Genomic DNA, 19,193 nt, shown 5'->3' on the forward strand with positions numbered 1-19,193 from the left:
TTTTCTTATATTTTATTACCTTGTTATTTTTGGCAATGTTACTAAACATTTTGCTTTAATAGATGCACTGAAGCAGTCAGCACCTACTGTTTCCATTGCTACTACAGGAACATCAGTCCAAGCAACTTTCTGAAGTCCAGACAGGATTCCACAAATCAGTCCTCCTCCACCCACACATGTTACTATACAACTAGGTTTTGATGGAAGTTGACTTGCTATTGCTTTGATCATGGTTGAATGTCCCTCCCTGGAAAAGAATAAATAATTTTTAAAATAAATGGTCATATGTATAGAAATACTAGATAAGCATTTATAAATATTAGCCTTAGCATTAGTTCAGTCATATGATGCAAGAAAGCAAGCTTATACAACATCAGCCAAGAAAAAAAAAACCTTCCCATTTCACCCATCCGGTCACTCCAAATGTGGTGCCTCCATAGCCAGGCAGGCAGGAGCAGCAGTGCGTAATACACGCTTCTTGATTAGACCGGGGTTCGAGCCCGTGACCACCAAATATGGAGGATGAGGAAAGGTCAGGAATCATCACCGCATATCCCCAGAGCAATATGGTCTTAGTTGCTAATGCTCCTATAAACCAAATAACAAACAACTACAACACTTCAAATGGTTGTCTAGTTCAGCCTTAAATTTATTTAAGCTGTTTAAATTCTATTTAATTTAATATGAAATTTATATCAACTTCCACAACAACAGATGGAAGCTTGTTCCAGCAATGAACTACCCTCTGTCAAAAGGCAAACTTCCACACATCTATTCTACAACTGTCTTTTCTCAATTTGAATCTATGCTCACTCAGTTTCTTAATCTGAGCAAGCGGAAGTATCCCATTAGCATTGAGCCTGCTCAAACCATTCAAGGTCTTGTACACCTCAATCAGATCACCTCGCAGGTACCTAGTCTCCAGATGCTGCTACTTGCAGACTTAAGCCTCTCTTGGTAAGAGTACTCCTTTGTTCCTCTCACCAATCTTGTTGCCCTTCTCTGTACTTTTTTTGGAAACTCTACATCCTTCCTAAAATGAGGCTTCCAGATCTGTATGCAGTATTCAAGGTTTGGCCGCACCATTGCCTTATATGAAGGTATAATCACCTCCTTGTTTCTGCTAGCAATTTTCCTATATATCATTGAAAAAAACTCATGACCTGCTCTGGTAGCACGTAGCACCACACAGTTGGTAGGTTTCTCTTGGGTTACTGCTACCCATATACAGCACTTTGCATTTGTTAAAATTAAACTTCAGTTGCCACTCATCAGCACATTAGCCTAACTTTTCTAGATTCTGTTGCAGTAGCACACTGTCTTTACTATCATTAACAACCCTGCCAACCTTTATATCATCTGCAAACTTGGACATTAAGCCTGATATACCTTAATCGATATCATTAATAAATACACTAAACAACAATGGGCCCAGCACCGAACCCTGGGGAACTCCACTAATAACATTAGTCCACATAGAGCAGTGTCCATTTATTACCACTCTCTGCTGTCTCCCACTCAACCATCCCTTTATCCATTGCAGCAACTTGTCCTTAATGCCATACCACTCCAATATCCAATACGTACAGCAGTCTTCCACGTGCAACAGTATCAAAAGTTTTCCTGAAATCTAAGTATATGATATCAAAATTATTTTTTGTATCCAGTTCCTTTGTGAGTCACATCGTAGTATCCAATCAAATTGGTCAGACAAGACTTCCCTTTAAAAAATCCATGCTGTGTCTGAACTATTACTGCAGCCTTGTCTAGGTGATCCTGCATTAGTTCTTTAACCAGTGACCCATTATTTTCCCTGGAACAGAAGTTAAACTAACAGGTCTATAATTATTTGCGTCGCCCTTTGAATCCTCTTTGTGAATTTAGGATATATTTGTAAATCTCCAGTCCACGAGGACCTCCCCTGAATCTAAGGATGCTCTCATAATTATGGATAAGGGTTTGCTTACTTCCCTTGCTGCCTCCTTCAATATAACTGGATAGTTCCATCTGCCCCAGGTACCTTATTATGTGTAACTTCAACAATTTCTTCTTCACTCTTCTCTCTGTTATTACAAAATAATTTAGTCCCTGTTAGAGTTTAGTAAACTTCTGTCCTCCCCTTCTTTACAGAATTCTTCATGTGTGAATGTAGATGCAAAATACTCATTCAGTCTGTCAGCTATCTGAGCAGGGTCATCAACAGTCGAACCACCAACATCAAGTGGACCACTCCAATTCATCCCCTTCCTTCTATAGATATAATCTGTTTATGGATGCCATGGTACTGTAATAACATACAAAGTCAACTATATTTAATATTCAGCATGTATGTTGCCACAAAATATGCAGGTGCAGATGATATTAGACTTTGCTGAATCATTGTTCCATGAATAGAAATCTTTCTCAAGCAAAAACACACTGCTTAGAAAATGAATAGGACTTGTATTTTAGCACAACAGTTGAAATAATTAGATAACAAGCTTCTGTGTATTCTGTTTTTCTGTATAGATGTCTTGGAAATGCTGTGTTCTCTACAGTGACAAGGTTTGCCTTATGCTCATCTTAGTTATTAATCCAACTCATATTCATGAATCTCAAAAAAGCACTTTATCAATTATGATCAATTATTATCAATTATGATTTTTGTATTTACACTTTTTATTCTTAATATAAAAGGATTAATCCTTTTACCTTATCACTTCAGGTTAATCAATTAAAAAATGTTGACAATAATAATTTATCAAAATTAAAAATTTTGCTTTTGTAGGGTTGTAAAATATTAAATAAATATTTATGAATATAAAATAGCATAGGAGAAAAAAGTCCTCAAAGTTAATATTAAGAAATTTTGTGAACCTTTTCTGATCAGCGGTGGGAAATGAAGCCTTAAACAACCTTATCTTTTATTAACTGTCATGCATTAGAAGCGTGCCTCCATAGCCAGGTGGGCAGGAACAGCAGTGCGTAGCACCCGCTTCTTGATTAGACCGTGGTTCGAGCCCGTGACCACCAAATACGGAGGATGCGGAAAGGTCAGGGAATGACCACCGCATATCCCCGGAGCAATACGATCTCAGTTGCTAATGCTCCTAAAAACCAAAACAACAAAAACAGCATTAGAAGCATTTAATAGAAAAAAAAAATTTCTAATAAAACACATTTATTGGAAAAACTTTCAAGTCTAAAGGCAAGTAAAGCACCTGAAGTTGATCACATATGCCCATTAGTTTTGAAAGAGTTGGCCAGAGAGTGTATTGAATTATTCAGGTTAATTATGAGGGCATCTTTGGACTCTGAAGAGATTCCTTTGGATTGAAGAACTACCAAAGTATCTGCAAAACATAGAGGCAGTTAAAGACTAAGGAGCAAAGGTGGTAACTAGAGACTGGGTTAGTCTGACTTCAGTGATAAGGAAAATCTTAGAAGCAATGATCAAGAGTGCAATTCAGGGACATTTAGAAAGAAATGGCATTCTGAAGGACACAAAAACATGATTTTTTTTAAGGGAAAATCATGTTTAACTAACCTCGTATGCTATTTTGACACTGTTACTCATGAGCTAAATAGAGAGAACAATTTTGACATAGTTTATTAGATTTTAGCAAGGCATTTTACTCAGTCCCCGTGAAAGGTTACAGTATAAGCGGGAACATGTTGGGATTACTGAAAAGGTTCTATGATGGACTGGCACAAGGCACAAGGTTTTGATTAATGTATATTCTTCAGACTGCTGTATGTCAGAAGCGGGTTTCCCAAGAATTGGTTCATCGACCATTGTTGTTTCTAATTTTCATAAACAACATCGATGAAGGAATAAAGGGTGTGATATTAATTGCAGATGACATAAAGATTGGAAGAGTTGTTAATGATCAGTGCCAAGCAGCACTGATCATTAACAGTAAAGTAAAGTAATCCTGTTATCTAAAATTTTTGTCTGACTACTTCACTTACAATAACAAGCAAATGCAAATCAAAGCTAAAAAAAGGGTTAGGAAGGAAGCCAAATTGATAAAATACATTTTTTTATGGAAACCTATGTTAAATAACTGTAAGAATATTAATGAAGAATTCTTGTGCAAAAATTATTTTTTTTTAAGCAATTGGCAGTACTTTTACGCTTATCTAAGAGTTGCAGTATTGTTCATACAGTTACCATAATAATTGACACAGCATAATATATCTTTAATTTCGTATGAAAGTTCTGTGTCTGTTTTTATTTGGGATACAGAGGTTTTGGTAAAATCACTAATACGTCAGACCATTTGAACCTTGCAGTTTTTGGGAAATATTTATGTTAATTATCATCTAGTAGCACACTTACTAGAGGCTTGCCACAAGGTACTCCCTAAAGAATGGGATTCTGGTCCATTATGGAGAATTCCTTCAAGTATTTATTCACTTTAGCCTTCAGGTGAAAAAAAAATACTTCCTTCCCATATAAAATTCTTGGCTTACTCCTTGTTACCCCACCCAATGCCACAGGCAGGGTTTGTCCAGCACCAAAATTTATATATGAAATATTTATAACTAATATTATTTACTACCAATCCTCTGTTATATTTTTACATATACAGTATTATTTTAAAATAGTTCCATGTGGTAACCACATATGCATAAGGCCAGTCTGCCTTGAGCTACAGTTAACAAATCTAAAAATCTAAGAAAAGAGGAAGCTTAGCAAGGGTTTAATTTAGTTGAACAGTGAACTTGCAATCTATCTTAAACTTAAAACCCATCTTATATGGTATGTAATAATAAAACAACCAATTATTTTTAATTCTATTTTGTATTACTTTAACTGGCTCATTAAAACACCACTAGTACAAACATAATATACTACAAACTGTATGAAGTAGATTATCATTAGAAATGGCATGGCCTAAGTAGACACATCAAAATTCTAGAGCACATGAACAAGTATTATTATCAATAATGAATTATCAATGTATATTGAGAACTACCAGCAACAACCATTAGTGATCAAAACAGCATTTTTACAACATATTTTTCCCATTACATACCATACTGTAGGATGGTCAAAAGGATGAACATAGAAGGAATCTGAAAAGAAAGATAAAATTAATATACAAATCTGCAGATTAATTTGCAATATCATATTTCATTTGTCTATTATATTTAGACAGGTTTGTAATTTTATTTATTTAAATAATAACATTCAGTTGCACCAATATATATTTTGAATGTTAATGTCAAAAAGGAATGTCTATAAAACTACACAATACTCTAGAACAGGGGTCAGCAAACGTTTTTTGGAAAGGGCCGGATCGTAAAATTTTTAGGCTCGGCGGGCCAGGTAGCAAGCTCAAAGATATTTACATGGGTAATTCTACTCATAGAGCAACAAAAAAAAAAAACAGGTTCAAAATCTTTTTATTGTTAAGTGATATTTTACATAATATTTATACACATGCTGACGCTTACAAAAAATGAATAAACAATTTCCATTTATTAATAAACGTATTATAGAACTGGTTAACTTTTGTTCTAATGCAATGAATGTAATTGTTTTTTCTGAGATAATATTTCATCATACTAGAGTTCGAAGTTAGTACTTCCTATCATTAAAGTTGTTTGCAAATGGTCATCCATTAATAATGATCTGTATTGCGATTTTACATATTTCATTTTCAAAAATGTCTTTTCACATTGGTAAGTACTCCCAAATACAGATATAAATCCCCGTGCATATGATTTTAATTGACCGTATTTATCTTCCAAAACATATTTATAGAATTGGGTTAGATCCATTTCTTTAAACCTAACCTTTAGCATATCATCATTTTGCAGATCAATCACTTCCAATTGAAGGTCTGATGGAAGCTCCTCAATTGTACAGCTAAATGGATTTTGAAATATGGAAATGTCTATTGCACTTGCACATCAAGATCCGAAAAACACTGTTATAACTGTAGTTTAAGATCAGAAAATATATCCGCTGCGAATTTTTTTGGGAATGGGGATTTCACTAATATTTGAAATTTTTTACAGCATGGAAAATGGTCAAACTTGGTTAATGTGATTTGTGTTTCAAACAATGCAAATTTTTGACGATAACGATATGACTTTACAGTAGAATACATTTCACATATGAGCACTGTTTTCCCCTGTAATTTTAAGTTAAATTCGTTAAGATATCCTATGATGTCCTTAGCAAATGCTAATTTCCATAGCCATTCATTGTTAGATAATAGTGGTTGTGGGCAGTTTTTTTCATTTAGAAAAATTTCTATTGCTTCTCTGAGTTCAAAAAATCTCAATGAAACTTTTCCATTGCTGAGCTATCGAACTGCTGTATGGTAGGGCAAATCAGGATATTTGGCTTCAATCTCTAATAAAAAAATCAAGAAACTGACTATGGTTAAGTCCACGAGAGCGAATAAAGTTAACCACTGTCACAACTGGTTCAATAACACATGACAGATTGAGGTGTTTCTCACAAAGAGCCTGCTGGTGAATAATACAATGAATTACCGGAGGTTTTGAACATTTAGCTTCTTCACAAGCCTTAAAAATTTGTCCAACTAATCATTTCCCCGTTCCACACATATTTTTACTACCATCAGTTGTGACACATTTTAACTGATTCCATTGCAAATTATACTGTGTTAGCGTTTTCTCGACTTCCTTGAAGATATCTTCGCCTGTAGTTGTTCCATGCAGACTATTCATAGAAGCTAATTCTTCAGTAACCTCAAACTCAGTATTGACTCCTCGAATATACAGCAACAATTGGGCAGTATCAGTAATGTCTGTAGACTCATCAAGGGCCAACGAAAGCTACTTGAAATTTTTTGCCTTGTCTTTTAATTGAATCTTGATGTGGCTACCGATGTCCTCAACTCTTCTAACAGTTGTTCTCGCTGAAAGACTGACAGATCGAAACAAATCCATTTTCTCTGGACACATTTCTTCAGCTGCCACAAGCAAACATGATTTAATTAATTCACCATCGGTAAATAGTTTCCCTTTCTTGGCTAATAAATGAGCTATTCGTAAGCTTACTTTAGTTACTGCTTCATTATCATTTTTTATTTTAACGAATAAATTGTGTTGTGATGATGCATTACGTTTTAAACTTTCTAATTTTAGCTTCCATTGATTTTCTGTGAGTTTTGAATATTGTTCCGCGTGCTTAGTTTGGTAATGACGACGTATATTGTACTCTTTGTTGTGATGATGCATTACGTTTTAAACTTTCTAATTTTAGCTTCCATTGATTTTCTGTGAGTTTTGAATATTGTTCCGCGTGCTTAGTTTGGTAATGACGACGTATATTGTACTCTTTTCGCACAGCTATTGTGTCATTACATAAAAAACATGATACTTTGTCATTTATTTCTATGACAAAATAATTCACACTCCGTTCAGCTTTAAAAGCACGACATTCGAAGTCCCTTTTCTCTTCATATTTGGTCTTGAGGGTGACATGGAAACGGTGGGTAATAAATAAAAGGGAAAAAAAAGATAGCAGAGGGCCTTGACAGACAACACCACGTGCGCCACTAAAGTAAAACTGAGAGAAATGCTGGCAACACTTGTTCTACGGTAGATGACAGAATGTGAATATGCGACACCAGTAGCGCCACGTGCGGTCCTTATTCTCAACTCAACTATCGGCTATTGCAGCGTGTAATTTGATTTATTTTAAATTTTTTTCATGTAAAAAACAATATTAACCCGCGGGCCGTAGTTTGCAGACCTCTGCTCTAGAATCAAGGATGGATTAAGACAAGAAAAAGTTTGAAATTATATATATACAGGTTGTTTCAAAAGTGACGGACAATAATTTAAAGGTGAACTGTATGGACTACAATATGCAAAAAAAGCCTAGTAAACATGGGTCCTTAAGTGAATCATTTTTGAGATTGCACATTTCTAGTTGGGACAAGGTGAACTGTACAGAGTTGGGATCCACCACTGACTTGTTTGTTTAGGTTAGGTTATGTTCATTCTCTCCCAATGCTCTGAGATGTAGCAGCCACACTAGTACTTGTGGCTGCTACATTTCTAACATGGAAAATGGTTACAGCAATAAAGAGTATGCGGACATGCACTTCATGTATGGTAAAGCCAATGGCAGTGCACTCGAGGCTGCACGTTTGTACCAAGAAGCATTTCCCCACCGAAGGCAGCCCAACAAGAGCACATTCATCAGGGTCAACACCTTAGAGAACATGGGAGCTTCACACATGAAATATCAGCAGGTAGGCCCAGAAGCATAACATCTGATGTTGAGGAAAGGATGTTAGAAAGAATAGAACAAAATCCAGGAATTTCGACAAGGAGGTTTCTCTGCAAGAGCATGTACTGAGTCATAGCAGTGTGTGTGGCGAATTTTACATTGCCAATTACTGTACCCCTACCATATCCAGTGTGTACAAGGTCTCAGCAATACAGAACCCCCCCCCCCCCACAGTGAACTTTTGCCAGTGGATGCAACAATAGCGTGTCCTGAATCCCCAATTTTTAAACAACATTTTGTTCACTGATAAAGCTGGGTTTACTCGTGATAGTATTTTCCATTTTCATAACTGTCAAATTTTGTCCGACGAAAATCCTAATGCAATTCACGAGACATGATATCAGCAATGTTTCTCGTTGAATGTCTGGGCAGGACTACTAGGAGACTGTCTAATTGAACCACACTTTCTGCCAAACAGGCTAACTGAGCTGTACCTTCAGTTCCTGCAGAATGCTCTTCCAGACCTCGTTGATGATGATAATGTTCCACTTCAGCAATGCCAGGACATATGGTTTATGCATGATCGTGCACTGGCACATTTTGCTCGAGTTGTGACTCAGTATCTAACTAGAAGGTATGGTCAATGGTGGATAAGTAGAGTTGGAACTGTAATCTGGCCTCCCAGATCACCAGACCTAAATCCTATGGATTTTTGTATCTGGAGTCATGTAAAAAGCTTGGTGTACACTTCTGACATTAACACAGTTGAGAAATTACAGTGTCGGGTTGAAGGACGGTCTCCTAGTAGTCCTGCCCAGACATTCAACGAGAAACATTGCTGACATCATGTCTCGTGAATTGCATTAGGATTTTCGTCAGACAAAATTTGACAGTTATGAAAATGAAAAATACCATCACGAGTAAACCCAGCTTCATCAGTGAACAAAATGTTGTTTAAAAAAAAATCAGCAAATCAGACATGACCCAGGAATGCCTGAGAAGACTACAAAGCTGCAAGGACAGCATTTTGAAAACCTTTTGTAACATCTGTAAAATCCTATAGTGTTGAAACCAAAAATTAAAAATGTATTATCTTATGTTTAATAAAACCACCCTTAGCAAAGGATTCACAGCTTTTTGCTAAAACTAGTGCTCCCATAGTTGGTGGTGGATCTTAACAGAAAATGTGCATTATCTCGAAAACAGTTCATTTGCGGCCCGATGTTCACTGGGACTTTTTTGATTATTTTAGTTTGTACTTTTCACCTTTAAATTATTGACCATCATTTTTCAAGCACCCTGTATATATTATTTTTATTTATTTATTTTTTAATTTAAGGGAAGTTATATCTCATAGGATAGATGGGAATGATAACATTCAGAGATTTGTTATCATCTAGATAATACAGGATAAAGGGAAATAACTAAAGCTGGTTATGAATAGAATATTTATAATTTTCATTTTATTCATTTTGCACTGCCATAAATACTAATCACTTAATTGTTTCTTACAAATTCAGAAAGATTTGCAAAATATGGGGCAATGTCAAGCTATTTTCATAAATCTCACTGTAGTGTTTGATTCAGAAAATATAAAAGCCTTACGATATCTAATGTCATATAATTATCGGAGAGAATGTTATGCCTTTTTATTTAAGATCTTGGACGTGTAGGAATTTTTTTTTTATATCAGGGTTCTAAATCCTTTTCCATCATATGATCTAATTTAAAAATAAAAAAGATCTTGAGACTGACCTATCACAATTTTTTTCTAAGTATATTTCTGTCTGCTTTTTTGTAAACTTTACTTTTTACAAACAAAAAAAGCAGTAAACTGTACAATATTTAATAAGTAACTCTCATATAATATTTAACATTAAAATACAAATAAATTTTCTAATACTTACAAAAACTTTGATGTTAACTTTTTGGCAGAATGTTTGGATTGTTTTTTATGTGAAGGTATGTTTTTATTTCTATGCACAGCAATGAACAAATTGCCAGCTCTTGTTTTAAATTATGCAGTTCGGCAACTAAAGCCGTGAGAAGTTATTGTACTGTGTCCATAATCTGAGTGTATTGTATGGTTCCCTGTTTTTCAGATAAAAACCATTCAATCCTTGCTTAAAACTAATACATCCACAATACAATAAAGCTCAAAAATTTCTCTCATCTTTAGGTAACTTCAATGGTAATGCACACTGGCCAAACAATCAAAATTATATTATTCTAATTGTCTATTTACGAGGGATGATCATGTCATTTGCACACTGGTTCAAGATTTTATGTTTAGCATGCAAACTTTCCATTAGAGTATTTGCATCTGCAAGAATATTTGCTGATGCTATTGAGGCAGAGTTAGGTTGGTCAGAAAACTGCTATCTTGGGGGGGATACACGAACTAACAGATTAACAGTAGCCGCTGACAGAGGTGAAAGTGATTCTTGCACTGCTTCTATTGAAATGCAATTGAGCAGCAGCCTGGAAAGTAAGGCAATGAGGATATCCAGGACTGCTGGGAGTCATAGCGGAACAAGTAAATACATGGGCTGTGTTAGAGTAACTAAGAGTAAACTGGTGCATGTACACTTTCATGTACACCAATGCTAGGAGTATAGTTAATAAATTTGATGAGCTTGAAGTACTAGTCAAGACATCAAAGGCAGATATTGTTGGGATATCAGAGAAGTGGTGTCACACAGACATTAAAGTATTTGCATCCGCCAACATCCAATTGATGTTGGTGGACAATGCAATGTTGAGTCTGTTTGGTGTGACATAATCACTGGGAAAGAAAAAATGAGAGTAGGTGTGTGTTATAGGCCTAATGAATCTGATGAGTATAATGAGCAGTTGTGCAGAGAAATAGAGTGGGCCAGTAAATCAGAGTGTCTTATAATGGAGGATTTTAATTTCCCAGAGATTGACTGGAATTTGTGGGTTGGTCACTCACACACTAGCAAGGCTTTTGTGGATTTATTGAATGATTGTTTTCTACAGCATGTTCAGGAGGCAATTTGAGGGAGTAATACTCTTGATCTGATTATCAGTAGTGATTCTCCATGCATTAAGAATCTGCAGATAAAGGAACCACTAGGTGGAAGTGATCACAGTGGGTTGAAGTGGGATTTACTCAAAGAGGTAACTCTTTGTAGTTACCTCTTTGAGTAAATCCCACTCAAAGGGAAGGGTTTTTCTTTCGTAAAGGGAAGGGGTAAAGGGTTTGGTTTGGGTTTTATTGGCGCATCAGCAACTGAGGATATAATGCGCCAAATATTGGTCACACGTAAAAAGTTAAAACATTCAGTGACCTAAGTAGTTAGGCCACCACGTCCAGATATATAAAAAATAAGTCAATAAACAGATATCAATAACATAAATTTTAAATACAATTAAAAACTTTTATTGATTTAAAATAGCTAAAAACAGCAGACACGTTGTCATTGTCGGATAAAATCTGACTGAGTGTATAAGGCTCAGTCAGATGATTAAAAGCGGTTAGGGTTGAATTTGAAAGTGTCTGCAATTCTGCCCAGACACGATAGGAGGAAGTATATGATGAGAGCCTTGTCGATCAATTCGGCCCTGGAAAGATTGTGCAAGGCTCAAGGGGTAGAATTTTTTTCAGCCTGGACTGAACTTGTTAACAGGAGAGATTGCTTCTACAGGGATGGGATACACTTAAATAGAAAGGGTGCAAGAATATTTGCTGATGCTATCGAGGCAGTGTTAGGTGGGTCGGAAAACTGCTAGCTTGGGAGGAGACAAAGACCAATAGACTGACAGTAGCCACTGGCAGAGATGAAAGAGATTCTTGCACTGCTTCTATTAGAATGAGCAGAAGCCTGAAAAACAAGATGCATGATATTTCAGAGACTGCTGGGAGCCATTGCGGTACTAGTAAACACATGGGTTGTGTTAGGGTAGCTAAGAATAGAAACAGGTGCAGGTATACTTGCGTGTACACCAATGCTAGGAGTTTAGTAAATAAATTTGATGAATTTGAGGTATTGCTCAAAACATCAAAGGCAGATATTGTTGGGATATCAGAGACGTGGTGTCACACAGATATAAGGGATGCAGAACTGCAATTTGGGAAGTACAACGTCTACAGAAAGGATAGACAGGATAGGAAGGGGGGAGGGATTATGCTATTAGTTAAGAAACACATAAAAACCAAGGAAGTGAAGCCAGTCGACATCGCTGGACAGTGCAGTGTTGAGTCAGTTTGGTGTGACATAAGCATTGGGAGATCAAAATTGAGAGTGGGAGTGTGCTATAGGCCTAATGACTCTGATGAGTATAATAAGAAACTGTACAGGGAAATAGAGTGGGCCAGTAAATCAGAGAGTCTTATAATGGGAGATTTTAATTTCCCAGATATTGACTGGAATTTGGGGGCTGGTCACTCACACACTAGCAGGGCTTTTGTGGATTTATTGGATGATTGTTTTCTACATCAGCATGTTCGGGAGGCAACTAGAGGGAGTAATACTCTTGATTTGATTATCAGCAGTGATTCTTCATGCATTAAGAATCTGCAGATAAATGAACCACTAGGTGGCAGCGATCACAGTGTGCTGAAGTGGGATTTACTCAAAGAGGTAACTACCATTAGGGGTAAAGGGAAGGGATATTGCTTCCGTAAAGGCGACTACGATGGACTGAGACAGTATTTAAATTCTATACAGTGGGACCAACTGATGATGCTACCAACAGCAAATTCAAAATGGGAAGCATTCAAAGAATTAATCTTGGAAGCTACTAGGCTTTACATATCAACTAAGAAATATTGTTCAAGGTTTAGGCCAAAATGGATGTCAGATGAACTAATGAGGCATATGGCAGAGAAGAAAAATGCATGGGATACTTACAAATTAACACATGACACAGAAGCCTATGATAGATACAAGTTGATATACAACCAAGTTACAAAGGAGGTTAGGCAGGCAAAGGCAGATTACGAGAAATCCTTGGCAAGGAATGCAAAGAAAAACAGCAAAGAGTTCTTTACTTATGTAAACTCTAGAAGGAAGGGGATGAATCAGATTGGTCCACTTGATATTGATGGGTCAACTGTTGATAACCCTGCTCAGGTAGCTAACAAACTAAATGAATATTTTGCATCAACATTCACACATGAGGAGTTATTCAGCGAGGGGAATGCCAGAGGTGTATTCAACTCTAGCAGTAAGCTACAGAATCTTGAAATAACTGGGAGTAAAGTGGAGGAGAAACTGTTGAAGATAAACACAAGAAAGGCACCTGGGGTGGATGGGATCTATCCAGTTCTATTAAAGGAGGCAGCAAAGGAAGTAAGCAAACCCTTAGCCATAATTATGAGGGCTTCCTTGGACTCAGGGGAGGTACCCATAGACTGGAAATGTGCAAATGTGACCCGAATTCACAAAGGAGGATCAAAGGCTGACACAAGTAATTATAGACCTGTGAGCTTAACTTCTGTTCCAGGAAAATTAATGGAGGCACTGGTTAAAGAAGCACTGCAGGATCATTTAGACAAGACTTCAGTTATAGCTCGGATACAGAATGGTTTTGTTAAGGGGAAGTCTTGCCTGACCAATTTGATTGGATATTATGATGCAGTCACAAAAGAACTGGATGCAGGGAATAGCTTTGATATTATATACTTGGATCTTAGAAAGGCTTCTGATACTGTTGCACACGGAAGACTGCTACACAAATTGGAGCAGTGTGACATTGGAGGCAAATTGCTGCTATGGATAAAGGGGTGGTTGAGGGGGAGAAGACAGAGAGTGGTAATCAATGGACACTGCTCATCGTGGACTAATGTTATTAGTGGAGTCCCTCGGGGCTCAGTGTTGGGTCCATTATTGTTTTCTGTATTTATAAATGATATGGATGATGGTATATCAAGCTTAATGTCCAAGTTTGCAGACCATACAAAGGTTGGCAGGGTTGTCAAGGACACTACTGACACTATGCTGCTGCTGCAACAGGATCTGGAAAGGTTGAGCAGATGGGCTGAGAGGTGGCAAATGAAGTTTAACATTGACAAATGTCAAGTACTACACATGGGAAACAGCAACCCCAGAGCAATGTATCAACTCTGTGGTACTACACTGACAGTGGTAGAGAATGAAAGGGACTTGGGGGTGGTTGTGCAGGCAGATATGAAGTTCTCTGAGCAGTGCAGACGGGCTGCAAGAGTAGCTCATGGAGTATTGTCAATGATATACAGGAATTTTTCCAGCAGGGATAAGGAGGTGATTATTCCCTTGTATAAGGCAATGGTCACGCCACACCTAGAGTACTGTATACAGGTCTGGAGGCCTCATTTCAAGAAGGATGTAGAGCTGCTGGAACGAGTACAGAGAATCGCAACAAGATTAGTGAATGGAACAAAGTGGTGCTCTTACGAAGAAAGGCTTAAGTTTTGCAAATTACAGTGTCTTGAGACTAGGCACCAGCGAGGTGATCTGATAGAGGTGTATAAAGCCTTGAATGGTTTGAGCATGCTCAATGCTGATGGGATTCTTCCTCTAGCTCAGAATAATCACCTGAGAGGGCATAAATTCAAATTGAGGAAAGACAGATGTAGGATAGACGTGCGGAAATTTGCCTTTAGCCAGCGGGTGGTTGGTTGGTGGAACAGACTTCCATCCCTTGTAGTGGAGGTTGATAGCCTAAATAAGTTTAAGGCTCAAATGGACAGGTATTTTGAACGAACAGAGGGGTGAAGTGGAAGTGGGTTTTTTTTTTTTTTTTTTTGGCTGATGCTGTATAAGCTTGCTTTCTTGCATCAAATGCCTCTACTAATGCTAATGCTAAAACGGGTGCTGCTAAAATCTGGACGGTCAATTAAAAGGTGTCTGATCGTTAAAATTGTGCCACAGGACACACACATAGGAGGGTCATCGGCCCTCAGCAGAAACGAATGAGTTAAATGACTGTGTCCTATGTGAGTCCGGGCAAGAACAACTTCCTCCTTATGATTCCTGCGCAGACTAGACTGCCACGGTTCAATTACAGGCTTTATATGATATAATTGCAGGATCAGCTGCAGGATCATTTAGACACTGCAGGATCATTTAGACAAGACTTCAGTTATAGCTCAGACGCAGCATGGTTTTGTTAAGGGGAAGTCTTGCCTGACCAACTTGATTGGATACTATGATGCAGTCACAAAAGAGCTGGATGCAGGGAATAACTTTGATATTATATACTTGGATCTTAGAAAGGCTTTTGATACTGTTGCACATGGAAGACTGCTACACAAATTGGAGCAGTGTGACACTGGAGGCAAATTGCTGCTATGGATAAAGGGGTGGTTGAGGGGGAGAAGACAGAGAGTGGTAATCAATGGACACTGCTCATCGTGGACTGATGTTATTAGTGGAGTCCCTCAGGGCTCAGTGTTGGGTCCATTGTTGTTTTCTGTATTTATAAATGATATTGATGATGGTATATCAAGCTTAATGTCCAAGTTTGCAGATGATACAAAGGTTGGCAGGGTTGTCAAGGACACTACTGACACTATGCTGCTGCAACAGGATCTGGAAAGGTTGAGCAGATGGGCTTCGAGGTGGCAAATGAAGTTTAACATTGACAAATGTAAAGTACTACACAAGGGAAACTGCAACCCCAGAGCAACGTATCAACTCTGTGGTACTACACTGACAGTGGTAGAGAATGAAAGGGACTTGGGGGTGATTGTGCAGGCAGATATGAAGTTCTCTGAGCAGTGCAGACGGGCTGCAAGAGTAGCTCATGGAGTATTGTCAATGATATACAGGAATTTTTCCAGCAGGGATAAGGAGGTGATTATTCCATTGTATAAGGCAATGGTCAGGCCACACCTAGAGTACTGTATACAGGTCTGGAGGCCTCATTTCAAGAAGGATGTAGAGCTGCTGGAACGAGTACAGAGAATCGCAACAAGATTAGTGAATGGAACAAAGTGGTGCTCTTACGAAGAAAGGCTTAAGTTTTGCAAATTACAGTGTCTGGAGACTAGGCACCAGCGAGGTGATCTGATAGAGGTGTATAAAGCCTTGAATGGTTTAAGCATGCTCAGTGCTGATGGGATTCTTCCTCTAGCTCAGAATGGCATAAATCAAATTGAGGAAAGACAGATGTAGGATAGACGTGCGGAAATTTGCCTTTAGCCAGCGGGTGGTTGGTTGGTGGAACAGACTGCCATCCCTTGTGGTGGAGGTTGATAGCCCAAATAAGTTTAAGGCTCAGCTGGACAGGTATTTTGAACGAACAGAGGGGTGAAGTAGAAGTGGGTTTTTTTTTTTTTTTTTTTTTTGGCTGATGCTGCATAAGCTTGCTTTCTTGCATCAAATGTCTCTACTAATGCTAATGCTAATGCTAATTTATTCGCAGTCTGTCTATTCCACGAATCCTGCCATTGGGAGTGTATCTTCTCGTGTATTATTTACCTGTAGTCTGTATAGGGGACTGACAGGCAGCGGTTATTATTGGGAATTGCTGATTTGGCTGACACCGCAGCCAAATCATTTCCCGTAATCCCAATGTGGCTGGGAATCGAGCAGAAGCGGATATCATATTCACATCCACGGAGGAAGTGAATCTTCTGCTGAATACTAGACAGAACTGGATGAGGATTATATCTCACAGATATTAAAGCCTGTAACATGCTAAGAGAGTCGGAATATAAAATGAACCGTTGGTATTGGCATTTACTAATGTGATCCAAGGCTAACTCTACAGCGTGCAGCTCTGCAGTAAATATGCTGCATTCAGAGGGAATCTGCTCTGATATAGTGCTGTCTGTAAAGACAGCAGCAGATCCCACATATCAATCCGTCTTTGAACCATCTGTGTAGACTGGTGCGAAGTCGGAATATTCAGTTCGGTGTGCTGAATGAAGCTGCAGGTAGACACGTGATGGAGTGTCCGACTTTCCCCAATTTCTAAGAGACAAGTCACATGCCGGGACATGAGCATGCCAGGGTGGAAAGGGTTGCTTTGATGTTTGGGCAACCTTTTCTACCTTGATATTAAGTTCTTTGAGTAGCTCTTGGAGATGAATACCAAAAGGACGATTGGCAGTCTTAAGGGTATTGTATAAATTTTCCCATCGTGGCTCAAAAACGAATGGCCACGAAGGATGGTCTGGCAGGGATTTCAGTTTTAAAGCGTACTTTAAAGACAACTGCTTACGTCGAAGCAATAACGATGGTTCGTTTGCTTCGACGTATAAGCTCTGGACAGGAGATGTGCGATATGCTCCAGTAGCAATACGTAGGGCCTGATGATGGATGGGGTCCAGCCATCGAAGGACACTGTCTCTGGCTGAGGAATATACCTGGGACCCATAATCAAATTTTGATCGCACAAGTGCACGGTAAAGCCGAAGAAGAGCGCATCTGTCTGCTCCCCAAAATGTAGAGGAGAGCAAGCGGAGAATGTTAAGCCCGCGTGTGCACTTTGTGCGGAGTTGACAGATGTGATCCAGAAAGGGTCAACTTTTTATCAAATACGAGTCCCAAGAATTTTGTGTCCGCTGCTACTGGAATTGCATTTTTTCCGAGCCTTAATTCAGGTTCAGGATGAAGATTACGTTTACGACAAAAGTGTACGCAAATGGTCTTCTCCGGCGAGAACCTGAAGCCATTTGCAAGTGCCCAGGAGTTGAGGCGATCAATGGCTTTCTGCAGTTGTCTTTCAATAACCCTCATGTTGCATGACTGACAAAATATGCTAAAGTCATCAACATAGAGGGCACTGTTTACAGTTAGAGGAAGTTGTTCTTTGATGGAATTTACTTTGATGGCAAAAAGCGTGACACTTAATACTGATACTTGTGGTACTCCCTCCTCTTGGCTAAAGGAACGAGAGAGTGAGGATCCCACACGAACTTGGAAAGATCGATTGGCTAAAAAGTTTTTAATAAATATGGTGAGTTTCCCCCTAAGACTTAGGCTATGCAGATCTTTTAAGATGCCAAATCTCCAAGTTGTGCCATACGCTTTCTCCATGTCAAAGAACACCGACACCAAATGTTCGCGTTTTAGGAAAGCATCCCGGATGGATGTTTCCAGTCTAATAAGATGGTCCAAAGTGGACCGGTTCCTTCGGAAGCCGCACTGAATATTGGAGAGAAGGTCATTTGATTCTAAGTACCATATTAAACGAGAATTGACCATTCTCTCCAGGATTTTGCACAGACAGCTAGTCAGAGCAATTGGACGATAATTGGTGGTGACTTTTGGATCCTTTCCTGGCTTAGCAAAAGCAAGAACGATTGCCTTTCGCCAAGAATCCGGAAACTGCCCTTCAATAAAGATTCTGTTATACAGAAGGAGCAGATAATCCATAGATTTTGGTGAAAGATGTTTAATCATTTCATAATGGATGCCATCTGGTCCAACAGCACTTGCTTTGGAAAGAGTGAGGGCTCTTTTCAGTTCCTGCATAGTGAATACTCCGTTGTAGGGATAGACACTCTTTGACTTAAAATTAAGTGCCTGCTTTTCGAGTTTATGTTTCAGGACCAGGAACTCTGGGGAATACGAAGATGTTGCAGAGATGTTAGAGAATGTTTCCCCAAGAGAATTAGCTATTGCAGTTGGATCTGCAATAGTGCATCCATTATAACCTAGGATTGAAGAAGGGTGGGATGTGTATTTTCCCTTCATTTTCCAGATTTTATCCCAGACTACCTTAGAGTTGGTAGACTGGTTAATAGATGATGTAAAACGGATCCACGATTCCTTTTGACTCTGACGGCGGATATAGCGTGCTTCGGCTCGTGCGCGTTTAAAGGCTATAAGGTTGGTCGTGGTAGGATATCGGCAGAATATCCCCCACGCTTTGTTTTGAGCCTTTTTTGCTACTGTGCATTGTGAATTCCACCAAGGTTTGGGAAATGGTGGAAACCGGGCAGATGTTTTTGGGCATTCACAGCTGCTTGGACGATAATTTCTGTGAAGTACGTTACTGCATCATTGATCGGCTCCTGACTGACTGTACTAAGGTC

At 38.5% G+C, this 19,193-nt stretch overlaps 1 protein-coding gene across 1 annotated transcript in view; it reads right to left on the minus strand.

Annotated features, from left to right (window-relative positions):
- The window catches only part of LOC150086166 (L-serine dehydratase/L-threonine deaminase-like), a 45,282-nt gene that overhangs the window by 9,085 nt on the left and 17,004 nt on the right, over positions 1 to 19,193 (minus strand). Inside the window, exons 3-4 of the mRNA XM_090374815.1 lie at positions 5,022 to 5,061; positions 20 to 247 (exon numbers count right to left, since the gene is read on the minus strand). Of these exons, the coding sequence (XP_090230941.1) occupies positions 20 to 247; positions 5,022 to 5,061 (268 nt within the window). The remainder of the gene's footprint in view (positions 1 to 19; positions 248 to 5,021; positions 5,062 to 19,193) is intronic.

The sequence above is a fragment of the Mastigoproctus giganteus genome, chromosome 5 (genome assembly GCF_048544385.1).
Source record: "Mastigoproctus giganteus isolate SK-2022 chromosome 5, ASM4854438v1, whole genome shotgun sequence".
NCBI lineage: Eukaryota > Metazoa > Arthropoda > Arachnida > Uropygi > Thelyphonidae > Mastigoproctus > Mastigoproctus giganteus.